The following is a 24,347-nucleotide window of genomic DNA, read 5'->3' as shown; positions in this document are numbered from 1 at the left end:
GCCTTAATTTGACATAAATTCACCTGGTGATGGAGGTATTATCCTCCTAATTGCATAGTGTAAAGTAACCTATAACTGGCATAATGTGACTGGTTACAGCTGTTTGTATTTTCATTTGAAAATTTGATTTATTTTGATTATTCATTCATATTGTCAAAATTTTCATGTGTTAGTGTAGTTGAGACTGCACCTTTGACCACAAAAGATGAGTATTGTGTGAATATATTTCGTATCATTTCTTCTCTCCCCTTAAAAGACACGAATATGTATCACATTTTCATGTTTTGCTTCCTTACAGGACTTGGTTATACAATATAGCAAGGGGTATAGACCTAGAACAAGTCACTCCACGTCTCGTGTCTAAATCAATTGGATGCTGCAAGAATTTTCCAGGCAACCAGGCACTCTCTACAAAAACTGATGTGAGTAACATCGATTTTGTGTTTCGTCTTTCTGTCTTTCCTACTATTTACTCTGTCTGTGTTGGGTCCACTGTTTTTCATGATTTGACAGTTATTTTATGTACATCTACCTGGTTGGCGGAGGGGTAGCCAGTATTTGAAAGGGGTGTGGGCTTGTAAATAACATAGTCATGTTCAGAAAAAAAGAAACTGTATCAGTTTATTTTCTTACGGGAATTGTTTGGTTAGTTTTGCCAGGAATGTGGGCAGGGAGCAGGAGGCAAGAGACAATGACTGAGAACAGAAAGGAATTCCGTTTTGAGGTTGCGGCTCCGAGAGACCTCCATCTCACAAGTCAGGTGACTCTCCAGTGTGATTTGATTGGTATGCTGACTTTTCTGATGATGATTCAGCATCTTCTGTCATGAGCCGATGCCTTGTAAAGTCAGCAAAAAAAGTGATGTGGACAAAAAAGGAGGCCTTTTTTGTAAAATTTAAATAATGAAAATTTCTCACGTTTTATATCTGATGCAGAGTTTGGGGCCAGCACAGCATTTGTCTAAACAAGTGTGGAAAAATACCTAACAATCTCACTCAGATTGGCTGGTGCACCAACCAATGATTGTTAATCACTGCCCTGTCTCACATGCTAGAACACTGTGCATTAAGTTGTGTGAGAAGTTTGCGGGCTCCATGCTTCATATGTTGTAAATTTTTACACCATTACAATAATGTACTATAATGATCAATTCCAGAGCTAGTACATTTTAATTTTCTTGCAAGAATGTGCAAAAATATGCTATTATGTATTATGGGCAGCTTATTATAATCCAGTCATACAATTAATTGATTTCTATTGAGTGATTGTGTAACAGTTTGCACTTAACACTGTCCCTTAGTAGTTTATTAGAGAGGTTTACACTTTGGTAGTTCATGTAATTCAGTCCATAATTAGATTCACCTTGTCCAACAATCACTAGTCTCAGTGACAGTAACCTTCCATGCACTTGTTAATCATAACACAGTCCAATTAAAATATTCCTTACCTTGAACTACAGAAATAACTCGAAAGTTTTTAAAGATAAAAGTTCTTGAGTTTCGCAGATTTTATTGAGCACAATGTCGCATACTGAGTGTGCATAGCAGTGGTGTGAGTCAACACTGGGAATGCACCTAGCACAGGTCTTACTCGTGAGCTTTTAAATCGCAAACTGCCAATTTTGGGTGAAATCCAACTACTTATAGACAGGTGTAAGAACAAACAGTTATTTTGAAAACTAATCATGCTTTAGAAAGTTGGCTAGGTTGGGATTTTCATTTATAGAAAATGCTGTTGGTCAGAAATTCAGAAAAATGCACTGAAACTACTCTCCTTATGGAATGTGAATCCCCTTGTTACATATAAGTGTGCCATTTTCGAAGAAGCGTAATATTGCTGTATTTATTCATGCTGTATGTTTCACCTAATACAAGATGTCTTCAGATTGGCCAGCATAGTGTTGGTAAGTTGGTTTTGGGTGCCACGATTAAGGCATCAAACAAACTTGTTAGGTTTCAGAATGAATCCTTTGTCAAGCTAGAGTACACACACACACACACACACAATCACACACACACACACACACACACACACACACACACACACCTTTATTGTGCCAGTTGGTTTGGTCACTTGCTAGAAGATTCCATTTTAGCAGGTGGTCAAGGGTGGGGCAGGGGTTGTGTGTCAGGTTGTGGAGCAGTGTAGGGGAGAGAGAAGCAGGAAGAGGAGTTATCGGTGAGTAGTTAGCGGCTTCGAGGGAGGCAGCAGGGGGGGGGGGGGGAGGTGGCTGAAGATCTGTTCTGAATAGTATGTTGCAAGGCATCCCAGCTATGCTCAATAATGTTCACGTCTGGGGAGTTTGGTGGCTAGCAGAAGTTTTTAAACTCAGAAGAGTGTTCCTGGAGCCACTCTGTAGCAATTCTGGACATGTGGGGTGTCGCATTGTCCTGCTGGAATTGCCCAAGTCCGTTGGAATGCACCATGGACATGAATGGATGTAGTTGATCAGGCAGGATGCTTATGTACATGTCACCTCTCAGAGTCATATCTAGACATATCGTGGTCCTGTATCACTCGAATTGCACTTGCCTCACACTATTATAGAACCTCCACCATCTTGAACTGTTCCCTGCTGACATGCAGGGTCCATGGATTCATGAGGTTGTCTCCATACCTGTACATGTCCATCAACTTGATAAAGTTTGAAATGATACTCCTCTGAGCAGGCAACATGTTTCCAGTCTTCAACAGTCCAGTGTCAGTGGCGACGGGCCCAGGTGAGACGTAAAGCTTTGCGACACACAGTCATGAAGGGTAAACGAGTGGGCCTTCAGCTCCAAAATCCCATATTGATGATGTTTCGTTGAATGGTTCACACGCTGACACTTGTTGATGGCCTAGCATTGAAATCTACAGCAGTTTGCTGAAGGGTTGCACTTCTGTTATGTGTGATGAGTCTCTTCAGTCATCATTGGTCCCGTTCTTGCTGGGTCTTTTTCCGGCCGCAGCGAAGTAGGAGATTTGATGTTTTACTGGATTCCTGATATTATCAGTACATTCATGAAATGCTCATATGGGAAAATCCTCACTTCATCACTACCTCGGAGATGCTGTGTCCCGTCACTCATGCACCGACTATAACACTACATACAAACTCATTTAAATCTTGATAACCTGACATTGTAGCAGCAGTAATCAATCTAACAACTATGCCAGGCCCTTTTTGTCGTATATAGGTGTTTCCGATCGCAGTGCCATAGTCTGCCTGTTTACATATCCCTATATTTGGATACACGTACCTGCACCAGTTTCTTTGGTGCTTCAGTGTATATATCGCTCACAGATGCTTGTTACATCACAAAAACACAGTACACAGTAGCAGATCTGTATACATAAGCTGGACATATTCGAAACAGTGACAAGCCACTTTAAATGGAGTACCAGGTAAAACTACTTGTTTATATAACTTTCCCTCAAAAGAGAAGTAATTGTGGGTAATGATGTAGTGGTAAGATGTATGAGGGTTTACATAGTCCATTTGGAGTCTGAAGGATGTTAGGAAACGTGTTGTTTGATAACAGCAAGGCCATGGGAATGAGGGATGTGGTATATAGGAAGATTACATGAATAGTGTAGAGTAGGTGTCCAAGAGGTAAAGGGTTGAGAATGGTGTAGTGTCAGTGAAGGGAATTGTTAATATTTTTGATATGAAAGGTTAGGTTTCAGGCAGTTAGTTGGAGGTATTGGTTAACCACAGTGGAAATTGTTTCAATAGGGGCACAATAATCGGCTACAATAGGACATCCAGGATTGTTGCATCTGTGGATTTTGGGGAGTATGTGTAACGTTGATGTGCAGGGTGTTGTTGGGTTGAGAATGGAGATGGCTCAGGGAAGAGATTCTTGGATGTGCCTAAGGCTTTTAGCAGGTGTTGGAGATTGTGTTGAACTCCTGGGTGGGATCACTCTGGGATAGTTTTAGGGGGAGTAGTTAGATAATTGGTGGCAGAAGCCTTCCTCCAGGTAGCCACTGTGATTCATAGCAACAGTAGTGGAACTTTTGTCTGCAGGAGGATAATTAAGTCAGGATCTGTTTTGAGGTTGTGGGTGGCTGTCCTTTCTTTTGCTAAGAGGTTAGTGTTCTTAGGAAGGGATCTGGGGAAGGATGTTGAGGCCAAGTTGGAGGCAAGAAGTCCAACATGGTTAAACTTGGGCGAGGCCATTGGATATGAATGAAACTTGTATAGTGTTGACATTATTTGTGGAATGGTTAACAACAGTGTTTTGGGTTTGTTTGTTGTTTGGATGTCATGGTGTGTTGGGAGGGAGTTTTGGAGGATATGGCAAATCTGAAAGGTCGGCTAGGCATGATCTGGGTACTATGATGGGTTGATAAAGAGGTTCACTGTGGGTAGGATAGGTTTTGATGGGTAATTGTGCTCCAAGGTGGGAGTTGGATATCAACAGGTTGGACAATTCATGGAGACGATGTATGGAATGTCCTTCCAGGTGCTGGAGAGCAAGGGTTTTACTTTTGGAGACGTGGTTCATGTATTAAGGGTTGCACTGTAAGAATATCTTGTGGAGAGAACAGTTGTGCTTCTGCTACTAGCCCCCAAACAGACTTTCTGGGCCATATCCTTAAACACCCCTTATCTCCCACCATCCCCAAGAATCAACCACAAATGAGACAACCTTCATCCCCTCCTCCCTCATCCAATATCGTACTGGGCTCATATAACTAAACTACATCCTTCACTAGGGCTTTGATTATATATCATCCAGCCCAGAAATGACAGACATCCTACCAAAGGTGGGTGTGTGTGTGTGTGTGTGTGTGTGTGTGTGTGTGTGTGTGTGTGTGTGTGTGTGTCCCTCCCTCCTAGTGTGGTATTTTGCAACCCTCCTATCCTACACAACATCCCTATGTCACACACACACACACACACACACACACACACACACACACACTACCTTGCTACAGGCCAAACCGTGGTCACGAACAAAGTTTACCACTCAGTGCCACAACATACAGCTGAGCACAACACGCTTGAGTTCAGTGGCTCCTTCAAAGCCCGGGCCCTCTGGATCGTTTTCTTCACCGCCAGCTTTTCTGGCAATATCAATTCGAGAACTGTTTATGAAGTTTCTTTCTTCTCTCCAAGGGAAAGAAGTCTTTCACTAACAAGTTTTAACATTCAGCAACTTTTAAATAGTGCAATCTGTTTCGCTGTCTCATAATACTTCATTATGTATAGATTATTTGTCACTCTTTTGTAGCTGTTATATTTAAAACTATAGGACAAAGTCAAAAGCTCAATTTAAAAGATTGTAGAAATAAATGAAAAAGATTGTATGTAAGAGTGAAAAAATTCAAGTACAGGCAATAGTAACAGAAGAAAATGTGAAAATACCTAATTAAGCACAATGGAATGACCGAACATCGGAGGGAGGATCATCAATGTATGAGAGATTGTTTAATCAAATCAGTCTTCTTCTAACGTTTGCCCAATAACTCTACATCAGAGTAGCACCCTAACAGACTTTCCCATACAGTAATTAAAATCAATTGAAGCTCTTAGGCTGACAGCTTACTCCAAACTGCATTAAGTTTACTGAGTCTTTATACAGCTGAAGTTTGTCAATCAGAACCTGGTGCCAGGTGATGTTGCTTTGTTTATTCACATAAGTAACTACAGTAATGTTTGATCAATCTTCGATAACAACTCATTACATGCAGTAACTTCTGTGAGTATACACTGAAGAACCAAAAAAACTGGTACACCTGCCTAATATTGTGTAGGGCTCCCATGAGCACACAGAAGTGCCACAACATGACATGGCATGGACTTGTCTTATGTCTGAAGTAGTGCAGGAGGGAATTGACTCTGTGAATCATGCAGGGCTGTTCATAAATCCTTAAGAGTACAAGGGGTGGGGATCTCTTCTGAACAGCACGTTATGGGACATCCCAGATACACTCAATAAAGTTCATGTCTGGAGAGTTTTGTGGCCAGTGGAAGTGTGTGAACTCAGAAGAGTGTTCCTGGAACCACTCTGTATTTAGCAGTTCTGGACATGTGGGGTGTCGCATTGTCCTGTTGGAATTGCCCAAGTCCGTCGGAATGCACAATGGACATGAATGGCTGCAAGTGATCAGACAGGATGCTTACGTGTGTGTCACCTGTCAGAGTCATATTTAGACGTATCAGGGGTCCCATATCACTCCAACTGTACACACCTCACAGTGTCTCCACCAGCTTGAACAGTCGCCTGCTGACGTGCAGGGTCTGTGGATTCATGATGTCTCCATACCCCTATACATCCATTTGCTTAACAAAATTTGAGACGAGTCTCATCCAACCAGGCAACATGTTTCCAGTCTTCAATAGTCCAGTGCCAGTGCTGACAGGCCCAGACAAGGCGTAAAGCGTTGTGTCATGCAGTCATCAAGAGTACACGAATGGACCTTCAGCTCCGAAAGTTTATATCAATGATGTTTCATTGAATGGTTCACACACTGACACTTGATGACCCAGCACTGAAATCTGCAGCAACTTGTGGAAGGGTTCACTTCTGTCACGTTCTTGTAGGATCTTTTTTCAGGCACAGCGATGTGGCAGATTTGATGTTTTACCAGAGTCCTGGTGTTCACGGTACACTCATGAAATGGTCATATGGGAAAATTCCCCCTTCACTGCTACCTCGGAGATACTGTGTACTATCACACATGTGCCGACCACAACACTACGTTCAAACTCATTAAAATCTTGATAACATGCCATTGTAGCAGCAGTATCCAATCAACAACTGCAGCAGATACTTGTTGTCTTATATAAAAGCCAGCAGATACTTGTTGTCTTATATACAAGCTGCCAACTGCAGCGCCATTGTTTGCCTGTTCCCATATATCTGTATTTGAATACATAAGCCTATACCATTTTCTTTGGTGCTTCAGTGTTGTATCCATAGCTGGTAGCCCACTGGTCCAGTGTTAAGAAGCTGCAGTAATTGTATGCCTGCCCGTCACTTCTTCCTTAATTGCACACTGTCACTACTCCAATGCCCAGGAACAACTGAAACATTATCCAAACAAACTACCAGCAGTAACTGTTTTAACAGAAAATCATCCTACATGCAATTAATCACAGTAACTCTGAACATATTTGCTTCAGGCCACACTCATTTACACATTATTCTGACATCATAATGTGGTGACATTTGCAACATAATGTATATGCACAAATTTGTGTCCTCACACCAGGAAGTGAAATGGAAAAGAAATGAATAGGCATAGGGAACTGTAAGGGACATAACATGAATGGAAAAGAAAATCAGCATTTAGGGTTTAAAGAGAGTGGCAGTTATTTAGAAAGAGAGATCAAATCAGGAAAATAAATTTAAGAGGGGGGGGGGGGGGGTTGCAGGTACTAGATGGCAGCAGGACAAGACTGCCAGGCACAGTATTGGGAGGTGGTGGGGTGGGGTGGGGTGGGGTGGGGTGGGGGGGGTGGGGGGAGAAACACGGATCAGAAAAGGGCAGGAGCGGATAAGGGGAAAAGGCAATTGGGTGCTTTGGCAGAGAGCGGCACACAATGAGGATGAGGGGACATGAAATGGATGGAGGTGCTAGGACAGTGGGGGTGGAAACTTCAGTGGACTGTGTGGGGACAGTGGGTTACCATAGATTGAGGCTGGCGTAATTTTGGGAGTGGAGAATGAGTCGTAAGGATAACTCCCATTTGCGCAGTTCAGGAAAACTGGTGGTTCAGGGGAGAGTCCAAATGGCTCGGGTAGTGAAGCAACCATTGAAATCAAGCATGTTATGTACAAACTGCATGTTGTGCCACAAGGTGGTCTACTTTGCTCTTAGCCACAGTTTGGCAGTAGCCATTCATCCGGGTGGACAGCTGGTTGATAGTCAAATGTTCAAATGTGTGTGAATTCCTAAGGGACCAAACTGCAGAGGTCATCAGTCCCTAGACTTACACACTCCTTAAACTAACTTATGCTAAGAACAACACACACACCCATGTCTGAGGGAGGACTTGAACCTCCGCTGGGAGGGGCCGCACACTCTGTGACATGGTGCCCCAGACCGCATATTGCAGCAGAGCTGCTGTATGACATGGCTGCTTTCACAGATGGCTTAACCTTTCGTGGGATAGGATAAGCCTGTGACTGGACTTGATGAGGAAGCACTGGGTGGATGGATTGGATGTTTCTTTCACCTGGGTCTTACTCAGGGAGGTGATCCCTATGATAAGGGGTTGAGGTGGGAGAGACATAGGGATGGACTAGGATGTTGTGGAGGTTGGGTGAATGATGAGACACCACTTTAGGAGGGGTGGCAAGGATTTTGGGTAGGATTTCCCTCATGTCAGGGCATGATGATAGGTAATCAAAGCTCTGACAAAGGATATGGTTCAGTTGTTCCAGTCCAGAGTGGTATTGAATGATGAAGGGGCTGTTTCGTGGAGGTGGTGTGGGGATTGGGGGGTGTGTGGTGATGTGGTATAGGGAATCCTCCCACCACCCCGAAGAATCAGCTACAAAGGAATGCCCCCTTGGTCACCCAAAACCAGTCAGCTTTGGATGACTTAAACACATCCTTCGTCAGGGCTTTGATTATGTATTGTCATGCCCTGATTTCTATTATGACCATCTCACCACCAGAAGGCCAGAAGATCAGCTATCACTGTAATCATGTGTCATTTCTGCTTTCATAGAAATACAGGACATGGGCGAGAGAGGGAGGCAGAGCTTGTTTCTCCACATCATTGCTCTCGCTCTGTAAGTCAAAATTTTGATTAAAATATCTTTGTAATTGACAGACAACAGTGGTAGTGGAAAGTGTTGCTGATATGCAGCAAGCAAGGCCCATGCTAGGCAAGGCTCTGTAAGTACCTACAAAACTGGCAGTACAGTGAGCATGTGGCCCATGAGCAATAACTAACAATTGTTCGGTGACTGGACCCTACCACTCGACTCACTGAAGTGTTACTCACAAAGTAGTTTTAATCAGAGTTTATTTTATATTTTAAGTTCTCAGCTGACTGCTAGTTTATAGTGTTCGCACTTTGAACTGTAGTGACTAGAAAAAAAAAATCTGTCAGAGTATTTTGACCCCACCAAAATTTTTCCCTTAACATGCGGATAAAGTTATTTTCATTTGTACTTCAGTGCTAAGTGCCTTAATGGTTTTATCTGTAGCATTGTCAAGTATGGGTTGAAGGCTTATGAATGCCCACAAAAGGTCGAAATTAATATTCTGCAGATTTTGCAATTATTGAACTGGCCAAAAGAGAAAAATTACGACGAGAAACTTCTTAAATCATAGACCCACTCAGTTCACTGATAGAAAAAACACTGCTGCTTTTCAACAAAAACGGTCATTGCTGAAAGCTTAAATACAGCCAATGGAAGACAGCAAAGACCATTCAAGTTTTTGCAAAAACAAACATTCCAGTTGAAAATCTACCCAATCACCCCCCCCCCCCCCCCTCCACCACCACCACCACCACTTTTTTTTTTTTTTATACTGTCAGTTTCACAGCTCTAAGGCTTTGTCTTCATGCATACAGCAAGACAACCTTAAAATTTGAACGTCTAATCATTTACACAAAAAATATGCAAATTTTGCCAAAAATAGACACTACATTTTCAGGTTTTTACTCATTATTATGTACTGTAAAGGAGCTTATGTGCTCTGTATGCATTGTTTCAGCATACGAATTGCTACTTCATGAAAACCTGGTGCCTCTTCATTTTTACAGTTTTACTGACTTCATTGTCTGTGGTTGGCAGTATTATTATTATACTTAGTGTGTAACTATTTAGAGGTATTATATCTGCTTTTGGGAAATTTTGATATGGTTTCGCTGCAATACTTGAAAAATGGTTCATTCACAAAGTGTGCCAGCCAACACAGGTCATCTATTTCTTTATCTGTTGCCATTGTTTGTATGTTGTTATCCTTTTGTTTGTCTCCACCTGTTTCCTCTTTTATGACATCCCAGATCGCTTTGCTTTTATTTTCTGCTGTACATATTATTTTATCACTAAATGAAATTATTAAAGTAATCAATACTTTCTGTAAAACTTTTTGTATCTGTGACAAAAATTTAAGAACTGTGACTCACTATGCATCCTTATCATTGAACTGAAGTGCATTAGGTTCTGGGAGTACTATTTAAAACCTGCTGTTTTCCATTTGTTTTTTGAGACATTTCTACTGATGTAGGTAGTTTTAAAATGTCTTTTCAAAATTCAGTTTGAATAATGTTGAAGACTTCAAGAATTTCAAAAATACATTGGTTTTCTCATAAACTTCAACCCAACTTTGGACTGATAGCTATCTTGAAAATTGTTGCATTTCAACTTATGATAGAAGTCTTTTGCAGGCTTGTAGTGTATGGATTTTCCATTCCTGTTTTACTTGTTGTTATCTGGAAGAAACGACCTGAGACTTTCCATTATCTATATCCATTTTACTAACTTAGACCTTTCTTTTTTAAAAAAACTTCAAAAGAAGCATTATCTCATTTAAAAAACTATAACCTGGGAAATTTTATTGTGTAATGCATAATCTGCTGTTGCAGACTCTCTTGGCCATTTATGAACAATGAATTTTGAAGTGTAATGACAGCAGTGGTCATTGTTTTCTGTCTTCATTTGACTAAGTTAGTACCTTTAGCTCAAGTATCAATTATTAAAGTCTGTTCAATGTCATATACTTATGAAGCTTTTTTCTGTGATCAGGTAAAACAGTGGCTTGAAGTACTATCTACAGAGGTCATGGAACGACTGGCCAAAGATTATGATCAGGTACTGAACATTATAATTTTGTTTACTCTAAGTTCTAGTGTTTGTTTAGAAAGCATTTCATAAAAGTTTATAAAAAAGCAAAATGTAATAAACTGTGGTCAAATCTTTGACCGTTTGGAAAGTAGTTTTAAGGTAATAATTGAACTTTAAATGAACAACTTGCCAAATTGATAAGAGAATCTATGCTTGATGCATTGAAAAATGATGAACATTGTAACTTACATTTGTCATTGAAACATTTAGTCTCTGCAGTTTGTTTAAAGAAGTTTTTCTTTGATGTTACGGTGGATTACATTTTGTACTTACCAGTGATGAGTTCGTATGAGAATAAAAAGATATCATCTACACAAAGTTCAGATTATTATTTCTTTACACTTGAGTTGAACAATGTTATTATAAGACAAAAAGCAGAGAAACAGCTTGTGTGGAATACTTAACAAAAACTGACAAGTTTAGGAAATCCTTGTCTAATAAAGTTCATAGGTAAAAGCATCTCATTACCTAAGGAAAAACAAATCATATGCACAACTTCATTTTTCAATTATTATCATTGTCATCATACTCTGTGGGTAAACCATTTTTACCAATTTTATCTTCATGAGGGTTAAATCTGATTGTGTTTTTCCATTGGTGATGAGGATTGTGTTGGTCATTGAAAGCTCTGGGTTTACATTATATTTGGACTGGCAGAAAATGTTAATAATGCCACCCTTGCTCGTGGAGTTTTGGCAAAGGTCACAATCTGTAATATTGTCTCTAGAATAGATTGTGGCCCTCTGATTCTGGGCTGAGTGAGAGCCCATGAACCAGAGACTTCGAAGTCTCTGTGAAAGGCTAGGCTGTGACTTCATGGACTTGTACCATAGGGTTGAGAACTGTAGGGTGGCCCTAAATGGATGAGATGTGCATTACACACGGGAGGCTGCTACTCAAGTAGCTGACTCTGTGCGTGGTGCCACAAATGTTGAAATTTTTTTTATTTTTTTAGTTGACTCTCCAGCCACTCCTGATAACAATATCTGTAGGAGACAGGGAAGTATCAGCATGACATTCAAAGAAATGCCTCCAACAGATGAGATAATCATGAGTGACAAGACAAATGAAAACCAGATGCCTGGAAAAAGTGTGTTAACTGTTAATTATTTCAAAAGTAATTGCCATAACTGTTAATAAATTTTTCCCACTAAAAAAGACAAGGTGCACAGTGCCTTCATGGAGAAGTGTTTGCAGTTGCCTATGGTATCATGATTGTACCTGGCATTCACCTCTCTGTTCGAAGTAAATCAGGTTGAGGCTAGAAGAACTACAAGATTGGAGGATGTGTTGCACATATAACCCCCATGTGCATAATTCAGAAAAACAGATGCTTGTGGGATGGAGACAAAGGTCACATGTTCTGAAGCAGGCATTGAACTTGAGCATGTTGTGCTTAGCAGCTTGCTCCATCACTGGTTGGTCAAATCTATTCCTGGCCACAGTTTGGCAAAGGCCATTCATTCTGGTGGACAGCTGGTTGAAGGTCATGCTCGTATAAAATGTTGTGGAGAAATTGCAACATAGCTGGTATATGACATTGCTTCTTTCACAAGTAGTCCTATGTCGGATGGGATAGGATAAGTCTGTGACAGGACTGGAATAAAATGTGATGGGTGGATGAATTGGGCAGGCCTTCCTTGTACCTGGGTCTTCCACAGTGACGTGATCCAAGTGATAAGTAGTTGGAGTAGGAGCGGGATAAGAATGGACCGTGATGTCATGTAGGTTGAGTGGGGATCAACATACCAACAAAGCAGAGGTGGGAAGAATCACGGACAAGATGTCCTTCATTTACAGGCACACAGTTTTAATCTGCCAGGAAGTTTCATGATGGTAGATAGTTAAGGTACTGATGGTAGATAGTTAAGGTACTGATGGTAGATAGTTAAGGTACTGATGGTAGATAGTTAAAGTACTGGTGAAAGACATTGTTCAGCTGATCCAGTCTAGGGTGATATTAGATGACAAAGGGGGCACTCCTTTGCAGCTGGTTCTTCGGGATGGTGCAATGATTAGGGTAAATCTCTTTTCAGGCTAGGATAGGGGGATAATGCCTATCTGTAAAGGCCTTTGCGACACCTTCAGCATAGTGAGAAAGGGACTAATCATCACTGGAGGTTTACCAGCCACAGGTAGTCAGGCTAAATGGTATCAAATTGTGGTGGGGAATAGGTGACATCTGTCATAATGCAGGTACTGTTGGTGGTTTGTGTGCTTGATATGGGCAGAGGATCCTGTAACAGTATGATATTAGGTTATCTCTTCCTAGATGTACCTGTCCAATTATGATGGCTTCTACACGTCATATTTTAATAAGGATAATTCAAGGGCTGCATTTTAAGTTTTTACTAAATCAATGAAAGAAAAATATTTTTTGACGCAAAACATTTTATTGTTTCTTAGAATATTGACTCTTAAGTTAAATACACTTTTGTATGCATTTAAAAATATTCTTGAAATAATTATCTTCTTCTGCTCCTATGTTAATACTTTATAGGGACAGCTTTGGAATGATTCTTGAGATTCATGAGGTTGTGAAAATCACTGTCCTTGGAACACTTGTATAAATACACCCTGGTATCGTCTGCTGTTGCGATGTTGTTCATGGATTTTGCATTTCCTTGGTTAAATTTTTGGAGCTTTTTCGTATACCATTTACATGAAGCTGCGTTTGAACTTTGATTAGATTGTGTAGAATCCATTGGGAACAGATATTCATCAGAGTTAAATGTTTATGCAAAATAAATTATAATATATTCTTTGCTATGCTTCAGGTTGCTTCTGTCTGTAGTAAGTCACATGATGAGCCTCTTAAGTAATGTTGTGCACAGCATCATTGTTTTTGGAATAACAATCAAATTTGCTCGACCTTATGTAGTTCCTCACTGATGTAAATAGACCACAGCAAAATTCTGGAAACACTCTTTTCTGAAGGAGATTGAATATCATCAAATGAATGAAAATAATTAGTTTTTGAAAATATAATGTAATTGGATAGATAAAAAGTCTATTCACTAGGTGTCAGCAGGAACACACACATCTAAAGGTATTCAAATTTTCAAGCTTTTGGAGCTAGTGGCTCCTTCTTCTGGCAGAAGGTTTGAAGGAGAAGGAAGAGGGATGAAGGAAAAGGAGTGGTGAGATTTAGGAAATGTTGAGAATTCTGAAAAATTGCCCAAATCCCAGGGCAGGGGAAATTTTCTGGATGAGATGAGAAGGGACTGATTGTTGGGGACTGCACTTAATGAGATTTGAAAACCTGAGAGCTTAAAAAGTGGAACATGGGGCAATACACAAGACAAAGATTACTGCCAAAGCACCATGCACGAGTTAATAAGAGCGGAAAACTAAGTGCATTGTATGTGGTGGAGCTGGGAAATTTGGGGGGATAGACAGGTCAGAAAGTGAAAGGTATGGAAAACTAAAAGGGACTGAAGAAAAGAATAGTTACTGTGAGGAAATGTTGATGTCTGCATGAGAATGCAGATAGCACACGTCATGTTGTAGAGCATACTCTGTAACAGAGTATTGTGCGCTGCCAGTATACACCTTCTGTTTATGTCCATTCACTCTAACTGATAACTTGCTGCTCGTCATGCCAGTGCAAAAGGCCAAATAGTCATTACATAACAGCTGGTATATTACATGTGTCATTCCACAGGTGGCTCTCACTTTGATGTTTTGCCAGTTTCAGTGCTGATATACTGGTAGTAGGGGCATAGAGCAAGTCCTACAGCAGGGCAGTGACAGGGGCAGTAGCCATGGGGCAGGGAAATGGATGCAGAAAGAGTTTAGTGTCAAATAAGAATAGTGTGGAGATTGGAACAGTGATGAAAAGCTATTCTTGGTATGGTGGGAAAAATGTAGGACAGAAAGGGCCTTATTTCAGGCATCGTTTTAGGAAGTAATAGTGTTGTTGAAGGAGCTGGTTAATACATTCAAGACCAGAAAAGTACTGACAAGAGATGTACTCCTAAGTCGTTTTTTGGATATTTCAACGCTACCACGATTGTATGTTATGGCCAAAGAAATCTGGTTTTGAACTAGTCTGGTGTGGTAATTAATCCAGTGAAGGCTGAGGTGAGAATGGTGTTGTATTGCTGGAAAGAGTCTGCATTGAACAAATATGTTTGTCTTGAGTGCCAAGGCTGTGTGGGAGGGAATGTTTGACAGGGAAAGGATGGCAACTGTGAAAATGTAAGTACTGTTGTTTGTTAGTAGGTTTAATGAGGACACAAATGTGTAGCTGGCCGTCAGTGAGGATGAAATCAACATCGAGAAAAGTGGCCTGGGATTCAGAATAGGACCATGTGAAATTTTGTTGGGAGAAGGTATTTGGAGATTCTAGCAATTTTAACAGGTCACTCTCACCATGAGTCCATAGGGCAAAGATGTTATCACTTAATCTCAACCAAACCAGGGGCTAAAGTCTTATGGATCCCAGGGAAGTCTCCTCCAAGTGACCCATGAAAAATTTGGCATAGGAAGGAGATATTCTCGTTCCCATGGTTGTGCATCTGATCTGTTTGTATGTTTGCTCCTCAAAGATAAAGTTGTTTTTGGTAAGTATAAAGTTGAGTAAGGCGAGCAGAAAGGATGTCTTAGTTTTGGAATCAGGTGGGTGCTGACCGAGGATATGTTCAGCAGCAGACAGACCATATACGTGGAGAATGTTGGTATAGATCTGCAAGCAATATTCTTGTTAGACCCTATGCTCCTTCTGCATCCATTTTCATGCCCTATGGTTCGTACTCCTGTGACCGACGCTGGTGCAAGACTTGCCCTACGCACCCTTCTACTGTCACTTATACCAGATCTGTAACTGGCAAAACATACACTAATGAAGGGAGAGCTACCTGTGAAAAACTTAAGTAATATAATAACTGTTACGTAAACACTGTTTGGCCTCTTACATCAGCATGAGTACCACCTAGTTATTAGTTAGAGGGTTTTTACTGGCAACACACAATATCCTGCTGCAGAGGATGCTCTACAACATGACATTTGTGAGCTCTGTGCCTTTTTCACCACACATGCCATCTGGATTCTTTCCCAGGCACCAGTTTCTCAGAATTCCGCTTATGGGAACTAGCCTCACAACATTTGGTTCTTGCCACCCATTTGGCCTCGATTTGCATTAATTTCTTTGCTCTCAGCATTTCTTCACAGTAACTATTCCTTTTTTCACTCCCTTTAAGTTTTGTATATCTTTCATTTTCTGGGCTGTCTGTTGCCCCCCCCCCCCCCCACCTCCCCCCCCCCCCCCCCACCCACCCCCCCACCTCCCCCCTCCAAATATCTCTATCATCACATACAATCCACTTATCTTTCTGCTCTTATTAGTTTGTGCACAATCTTTTGTTGTTTTGGTAGTAATCTCCGTCTTGTGTATTACTCTGTCTTCCACCTTTTTAGCTCTCAGGTTTTCAAATTTCATCTGCTGCAGTCCCCAACAATCAATCCATTCTTCTCACCCCGTGTGGTAAACTTGGGCAACTTTTCTGAATTCTCCCCATTTCCTAAACTTCACCAGTCTTTTTCCTTTAGCCCTCATCCTTCTCCTTCAAACCCTGTGCCAGAAGAAGGAGCCACTGGCTCTGAAAGTGTGCAAATTTAAATATGTTTATATAATATGTGTTCTCCTGCTGCCATTTGGTGAGTAGATTTTTTTATCTATCCAAGAAAATTATTGAATCAATCAAAATTACAGGTTGGAATATCAACAACATCAGGAAAAGGATAAATTGTCTCTCACTGTAAAGATGACTCGTTGAGTTTCTGGCAGGCGCAATGAAAAAGCTATTACACATTATAGCTTTCAGTCAAAGCCTTCTTCAGCAGAGATAACACACACCCATTCACACAAACAAGTACACCTCATGCATATATGATTGCTACCACTGGCATCTCCGACCTGAATGCGACTGCCATGTAAATAGCAATCTGAAGTGGGGCGAGGAAGGGGAATGTCTGGCAGGGCGCGCAGGTACTAGATGGCGGCACAGCAACAGGAGGTCAGGTGTGGGGGAAGGGGGGGGGGGGGGGGGGGGGGGGTGGGAAGGGAGTGACAAGATGAGCAGGAAAGGGAAAGGATGTGTGGGTGCATTGGTAGAGGGCACCACACAATAAGGACAAGCAAGGAGATACGAGAAGGGAGGAGGTGATAGAACAGAGGGAGCAGGGTGGAAAATGTGTTGTAAGAATAATTGCCGTCTGCTGTTGGTGCAGGGGAGGATCCAGATGGCAGTCTTCTCATTGTGCCTGTCTGCAACACAACAGGTCATCTTTATGGTGAGTAGCAACCTATCCTTTTCCCAAGAAAAGAAATTATTTGAACAATTTTTGTTAAATTAGGCATTTATGGAAATTATTAAAAACCATTATCCAATGAAAACCTTCAGATGATTTTTCTTTAATTTCTCTCTTCTTTCTGTAAAATGGCCTACATTTTTGATGATGACAAATGATGAATTTTAGACAACAGAGATATCACACCAAAAATATCACCATCTAATTGTCATTTGTAAAAACTTAAAATGTACCCCTCATTCATCTGTTGATATTCCACTTGCCATTTTACTTTCTTGTGTTGCTACTAAAAGCTGATTCTTATGAAGGTCCTTATATTTTGATGGTAGATATTTTATCCATGGGTATTGTCCAAACCGTAGTTATTTACTTTTTCTACTGATTCAACTGTAACTAAGTTAACTCAGGAGAATTTACTCAGAAATAAAAAAAGTCCTGGTGAAAGCACTACTAGTCATTGAGACTGTACAGAGGTTGGACAAAAATATGGAAAAACTGAGAGAAATGCATGCTCCAACATAACTGCTGATCTCGCCAAGCCTGCAGGTTGCATTGTTGTATCTGACCACAAATGGTACCTGTGCAATATTCTTTATATGTTCAGATGTCAGTCATGGTCAAAACAGCATTCTGCGTAGTCATGAGTACATCATGTCAGAGCTAAGTGAATTTGAGCAGAGGGAAATCGATTGTCAGTACTCTTATGGTGGTTGCTTCCTTAACTAAGGGAGCTGCAGTGTTTGGTCTTCCAAGAGACACAATATAGAAGATTTATGCCTTATACAGGGCAAGTGGAAAAACATTATCTGCTAAGTGACAATGTGCATGAAAGTGTGTGTTGAATGACCAAGACAGATGGTGATCGAGGAAGATAGTATGAAAAATAAGAGAACGACAGCTGCAAAAGCCACAGCAGTACTTAACGTTGCACTTGTGAGCCCTGTCAGCACCAAAACAACAGGAAGGGAGCTCAATAAGCAGGGAACTATAGGCTGAGCTAGAATTCAAAAAACATGGCTGTAACAGGAAAGAAGGGTGCCAAAGCCATAAAATCTGGACTGTGAAGTAATGGAAGAAAGTCATTTGGTTGGGTGAGTCTTGTTTGACACTGTTTCCAACTTTTGGCAGAGTTAATGACTGGCATAAATCATCCAAAGCCTATGGTGCAGATTGTTGCTGCCAAGAGTAAAACATGGCAGGGATTCAGTGATGACGATATGGGCACCTATGGTATTCCATAGGCCCCATGGTTAGTCTCCAAGGTCACATTACAGCCATTGATTATGCAACCATTTTCGCTGATCAAGTCCATCTCATAATACAGTGTTTGCTCCCCTATGGTGATGCTGTCCTCCAAGATGACAGGGCCTCTGTTCACATAGCTTGCACCATCCAGGACTGTTTCTGAGAATGTGTGGATGAATTTTTGCACCTCTCCTGGCCACCGCAGTCACCAGATCTCAATATTATTGAACCTTTGCAGTCTACTTGGAGAGGAGAGTGCATGCTCAGCATTTACCTCCTTCATCGTTACACAAAATCACAACAATTTTTCAGGAAGAATGATATAAGATTCCCTCGAAAACCATATAGGACCTGGGACTGGAAGCTGTTTTGAATGCAAATGGCATTCCTACACCATGTTAGGCATGGTAATGTGTTCTGTTTTTGATGTTTCCATATTTTTGTCCAACCCTTGTATGTTTTGCGGCAGAGTTCTTGAGCATCATGATCTGAGTTGCAGTATAATAAATTTCCTTGAGATGGAAAAACTTCTGTCCACAAAATGAGCTTGGATTTAGAAAGCATAACTCATATGAAACTCAGCTTTCTCTTTGCTCACATGATATCCTAAGAACCATGGATGAAGGACAGCAAGCAGTTCCATATTCCTAGACTTTGAAAGTATTTCACATGGTGCCCCATTCTAGGCTATTAACTAACGTCTGGGCTTATGGGCTAGGTTCCTTGATATGTGAGTGGCTCAAAGACTTCTTATGTAATAAAACCCAGTATGTTTTCCTTGACGGCGAGAGTTAATAAGAGATCAGCGTTATCATCAGGAGTGCCCCAGAGAAATGTTGTAGGACCACTCTTATTTTCTGTACACACAAATGATCTGACAGTGTTCTTTATCCAATATGGCAATTGTATTTTAAGGCAAATATTTGGATATGTACATTCACATACAAACTCCAGCAATTGTTAAATAACAGAATGGGTTAGTATTTGCTATTTCTAGCAGTTGTTTTCTTAATTCTAACTACCACTTCTCAAAGTATCTACATCAGAATTACAATATTCGGCAGTTTCTTTTTTGATACTGAATACATAATTTTCTTTAACTTTTTGACTATGTCAATCAAGAAATTTCTTCTCTATCTTTGTGTTTCATTGTTTTGGCGTAATAATATTAGATATTGGAAATTGGCTCTATGTATTTAATTTTCTTTTGCAGGCCCTATGTATTTTCATTTTCTTTTGGATGGAACAAATGTGGGAAGTAACCTTTCTTCAGTTATTTGAGATGAGATATTTTTGGGAATTTACTAAGTTTTGCTTGTAGAAAATTGATACTATCTATAATTTTTAGACCTAATTGTCTTATCTCCAGTAGCATTAATTTAGTTCCTGAGTAGATACTATATTGTTTTATTGTGTTTTCAACAAAGTGCTTCCGAACAACTTGTGAATCATAATCTTGAGTATAGTGTGCAACGAATGTATAATTTTTGTTTTCTTCAGATATCAACCACTTACAGAATTTGTCATTAGTTTTAAAGATCACCGTTGTGAACAATTTTGAGATTCGGACTATGTATTCCTGTTTCTTGCATCATAATCAAAAAACATATATTTCTTGGTATATGTACAAGGAAGTTACATCGGTTTTTATTCTGCACAAGATTCATACACTTTACGTTTAATTATTCTGTTGCAGTTGGAACACTGGGATGCATAATAATTTTTAAATTCTCTTTTAACATAACAACTGTTTTTGCAACATTTTGGACAACTTTGACTTTATAGTCTTTTCTAGTTTCTTCATTAAAGTCTCTCTCACAAATACCACATTTTTGCAGTTTGCATTGCATGTGACTTTTATAATTTTTAATACCTATTTTTCATGTTCTTCCAATCTCAAACAAATCTTTTTACCTTCTTCACATTTATATGTTGTATTACAAACTCTTTGCTGATTTTCATCATTATAACAAAATCAACTACAGTTTTCACAATATATTTTATTTTAAACTATTTTGTGTTCAGGTCTTTTGCATAATATACATACTTTTTATTTTATTTTTCATTCATGTTTCATTTTGTTGTTATATGACTTATTGCATTTCTCACAGAAATATGATGATCCTAAGAAAGCTGTCATGCTGTTAATTACATCAAAATAGTTGTGAGTTTTGTACAGATATATTTTTTTTTCTTTCACAGCCCCGCAATATACAACCAAATTGAAATTTTCGGGGCACACATTTGTTTTAATATCCAATAATGGCTCAACTTTTTTAATATCATCTAGTGTAAATTCTTCTTTGTTGTATTCACCTAACTGGTAACATAAAATTTCAGTAGTTCTTATTGTAATTTATATTTATCACCTTTCCTAATTTTCTTACTTCCAGGAGCACTTAGTTCTCCGTCTAAAATAAAATTTGTGTGATATGTTAATGTGACTATTATCGCTATTGGACAACATAGTTGTCATCATTTTTAATCATTGGTTACACTTTTTTCCGTCTACCACATCTTAGAATTGTTAACATTTCAATATGAAATGTATTATCTTCTAGATTGATAGATTCATCAGCACGTTTTGGTCTTGCTCTTGTCTTTTCATATAATCATTGATTAAATGGGAATTCTTGTAACAAATTTGAATTAATTAATTCTGATCTAGTCTTGCGAATAAATCTTGGTGAAACAGAAATTCTTGTAACAAATTTTTTTTTCTTTAGCTCTGAGTTCAGTTACTTCGAAATTATTAATATTTCTTGTTGAAATAGGTAAATTATTGAAGTAATTAAATTAATTAAGTTATCTATTCTTAACGTACTGTAATTAGTTAAATTATTTCTTCTACAATAATCACGAAGTTGTGCGCGTGGAAATTTGCACCACTTGTCATAATTTAAAATAAAAACAAATTGAGCATTAAATTTTTTACTTTTCATGTACTCTAAAATACCTTTTTTTTTTACATTTGTTAGTATATTTATCTTTATGTGATGGGTTTGAATAAAAGCAATGTAGACTTTTAACTTCTTTACAAACAATACCTTTTTTTGTTGTGCGCAGCGCTGAAGCTGCTTCAACTGTTGCTGTGGCATTTTCTTATTTTTCACCCTTTTTCATTGACAATAATATTTTTGAATGTTCTTGACTCCAAATTTGCTGAACAGGATTTTTATACTAATATACAGAAATGTTTTTTCCCTGCGAAAACAAGAAATTCATTTACTATTGTAAATTCTAATTTGATATTCATTCACAAATTGTCTACATATTTTTCTATATTCATCTTTTGTGGATTTCTGTGGAGTAATATCATCAATTTGCTTCTCAGTTTAACAGTATTTACAGAATTTGGATTTGATGCAATCTGAAGGCTGCTTCGACAGTTGTGCTTCCATTTATACAAAAAAAAAAAAAAAAATTTCATTTGTTGAACAATAAGAGTGAAGATTCATCTGTTTTTTTCATATTTAAATTTTATACGACACTGGTAACGATTATTATACGCATCTAATAAACGGAATTCATTACAACAATTTGATTCAATTAACTCAGATTTAAAAACCTCAATTAATTCCAACCCTAAATCATTTTTGTCAACCTTTATTTTAATATCAAAATGCACTCTGTCACCGGTAACAAAACAATTAGCAGAATGAATGTTGTGTTTAATACTGAACTTGTTTAAATTTTCAGTAATGAGTTTCATTTATATGAAAGAATTTTTATAAGACAATTTTAGTTTTATCCATCCAACTGATGTGCAAATTATTGAATCCTAACCATATAACATACATTTCGTCACCTTTCTGCCTCAAAACAAGATAGACATCTGTATAATTTGTTTCATGCAGTTCTTGCTCATAAAAATTTCCTTTCAATTCTTCGCTGTCTAAGCTTTGAACTTATATTGATTGGGTTAGAATAAATAACGTCTTCAGTTTAAAATATTTCCGTTGACCAATTGATTGTGAATCCTTTCTCAAAGATGCTTTTGAATTTACTAATTCTTACTTTGTCACCTGTTTTATATTTAGCATCAGTACCTATCAAATTCATTACATGAACAGTTTGAACTAACATTTTTCTTTTTTCATTTTCTTTGCTTACATCGTTTGGCTTATTTGTATTATTGAATGTTTCATATTATTATATTCATCAATTACATATTTAACTAAATCAATCCATTATAATTGCCATTAAGAGCCCTCTGGATAATTGGAATAAAGGAGTACCTACCACTAAAAAAAACTGGAGGGCTTTCCTTCAAACAGTGCTGAAGGTTTTACTATTTTCGAGAATGAATTTATTTTTCCTTATTAAAAAATTTGATTCATTCAGTTCATAGTAAGCAGGCACATGATTTGCACACAAAAAATTTTGAATGTAAAAAAAAAATCCTCCGAATAAGTTTACCATAAAAACCTCCAAAAATTCTATTGTGCTGTTGCAGACCTAAGCAAGCTTCGCTTGCACTCGAAACTGAAAATAAAACAGTAAATGGGTAAGTTACAGCTTCCAATCATGTCATGTTGATGAATACAACAGAAAACTTGAAGGACATCCAGCTCAAATGGTCTACTCCAAACAAATTACTACATGGCAGCTGGCTTAAGCAACCTTCGCTTGCGCTTAGCGTATCCGGAAAAAATCCTGGGAAAATAGTGTAATGACTTGTTGGCAAAATAGTATACTTACATGCTGTGTGCAGCCCTAGTTGCTTTTTCGATGTTCAGACTGAATATAAATATTTGGTTAACTAGCAAACAAAAATCCAACAAATTTAGTGCACTCTGGCGCTAGCCGATGGATGAAGTGGAAAATAAAAAAAGTGACTGTGCTCAAAGTGCCCATATATTACTGTCACCTATAAAGGGAGATTAGTATGACCCACTCTCGAGTTTGGGAACCCAACCAGGTCTCATCAAAGGAAGACATTGAAGTAGTTCAGTGGCAAGCTGCTAGATTTGTTAATGGTGGGTTCATCAACACAAAAGTATTACGGAGGTGCTTCGCGAGCTCAAATGGGAATCCCTGGAGGGAAGGCAACATTTTGTAATACACTATTGAGAAAATCCAGAGAGCCGGTATTTGAAGCTGACTGTAGAATGATTCTACTGCTGCTAATGTATATTTTGCATAAGTTCCACAAAGATAAATAAGAGAAATTAGGACTCATGTGGAGGCATATAGGTTGTCGTTGCTCCATCACTCTATTTGCAAGTAGAACAGGAAAGGAAATGGCTAGTAGTGGCTCAAGGTACCTTCCACCATGCACCATACGGTGGCTAGCAGAGTATGTGTGTAGATGTAGATGTTGTTTTTGTCTGATAGATTGCTTGTGGCAAATAGCAGTGAAGGTAACCTCTTACCAGAAATATTTGAACAGAAAACTTGCTACATATTATATCACTGATGGAGGGATGATGTTTGAGTACCATATACCCACATTATTCTCTGTTATATTTGCATATTACACCGAATCCCTTGTCCAGAGGTTGTGCATCATTCAGTGGCCAGAACTTCACATCAGTGTGTGAATCCTACCATTCCATTCAAACATTACTCAGTTACGTAAATTGACTCATTACTGTGAAAGAAACTACAAAATATGTTCTTGTTTGCAGAATAAGCGACGTGCAAAAATGATTACAGTTTCATACAGGCAGAAAAATAATCCCAAATCTATTTCATCGCGTTGTGGACCACTGTCTTCATATGATGTGAATAACATGGCAAAAGAAGCATATGAGTTACTTAAAAGCAGTAATTCATGTCCGCCAGCTGATGATAAATGGTATGTTTTATTTATCAGAATTTAATGTTAGACACATCACATTTTGTATTTCTTTTAGGTTTACCCATTGTATAGAGTAGTCCATCACCTTTTGGGTGTGCATCCAGGACAGCATCAGTCATAAATAAAACTGAATGTGTGTAAGCAACCACCAAGTCAACAAATCCACAGTGCTTATAAATTATGTG

At 38.9% G+C, this 24,347-nt stretch overlaps 1 protein-coding gene across 1 annotated transcript in view; it reads left to right on the top strand.

Moving 5' to 3' along the window:
• The window catches only part of LOC126481465 (DNA polymerase eta), a 194,741-nt gene that overhangs the window by 122,423 nt on the left and 47,971 nt on the right, over positions 1–24,347 (top strand). The window contains exons 6-8 of the mRNA XM_050105241.1: positions 299–422; positions 10,704–10,769; positions 23,990–24,159. Of these exons, the coding sequence (XP_049961198.1) occupies positions 299–422; positions 10,704–10,769; positions 23,990–24,159 (360 nt within the window). The remainder of the gene's footprint in view (positions 1–298; positions 423–10,703; positions 10,770–23,989; positions 24,160–24,347) is intronic.

This window comes from Schistocerca serialis, chromosome 5 (genome assembly GCF_023864345.2).
Source record: "Schistocerca serialis cubense isolate TAMUIC-IGC-003099 chromosome 5, iqSchSeri2.2, whole genome shotgun sequence".
Lineage (NCBI taxonomy): Eukaryota > Metazoa > Arthropoda > Insecta > Orthoptera > Acrididae > Schistocerca > Schistocerca serialis.
This window is presented reverse-complemented; position numbering and strand designations above follow the sequence as displayed.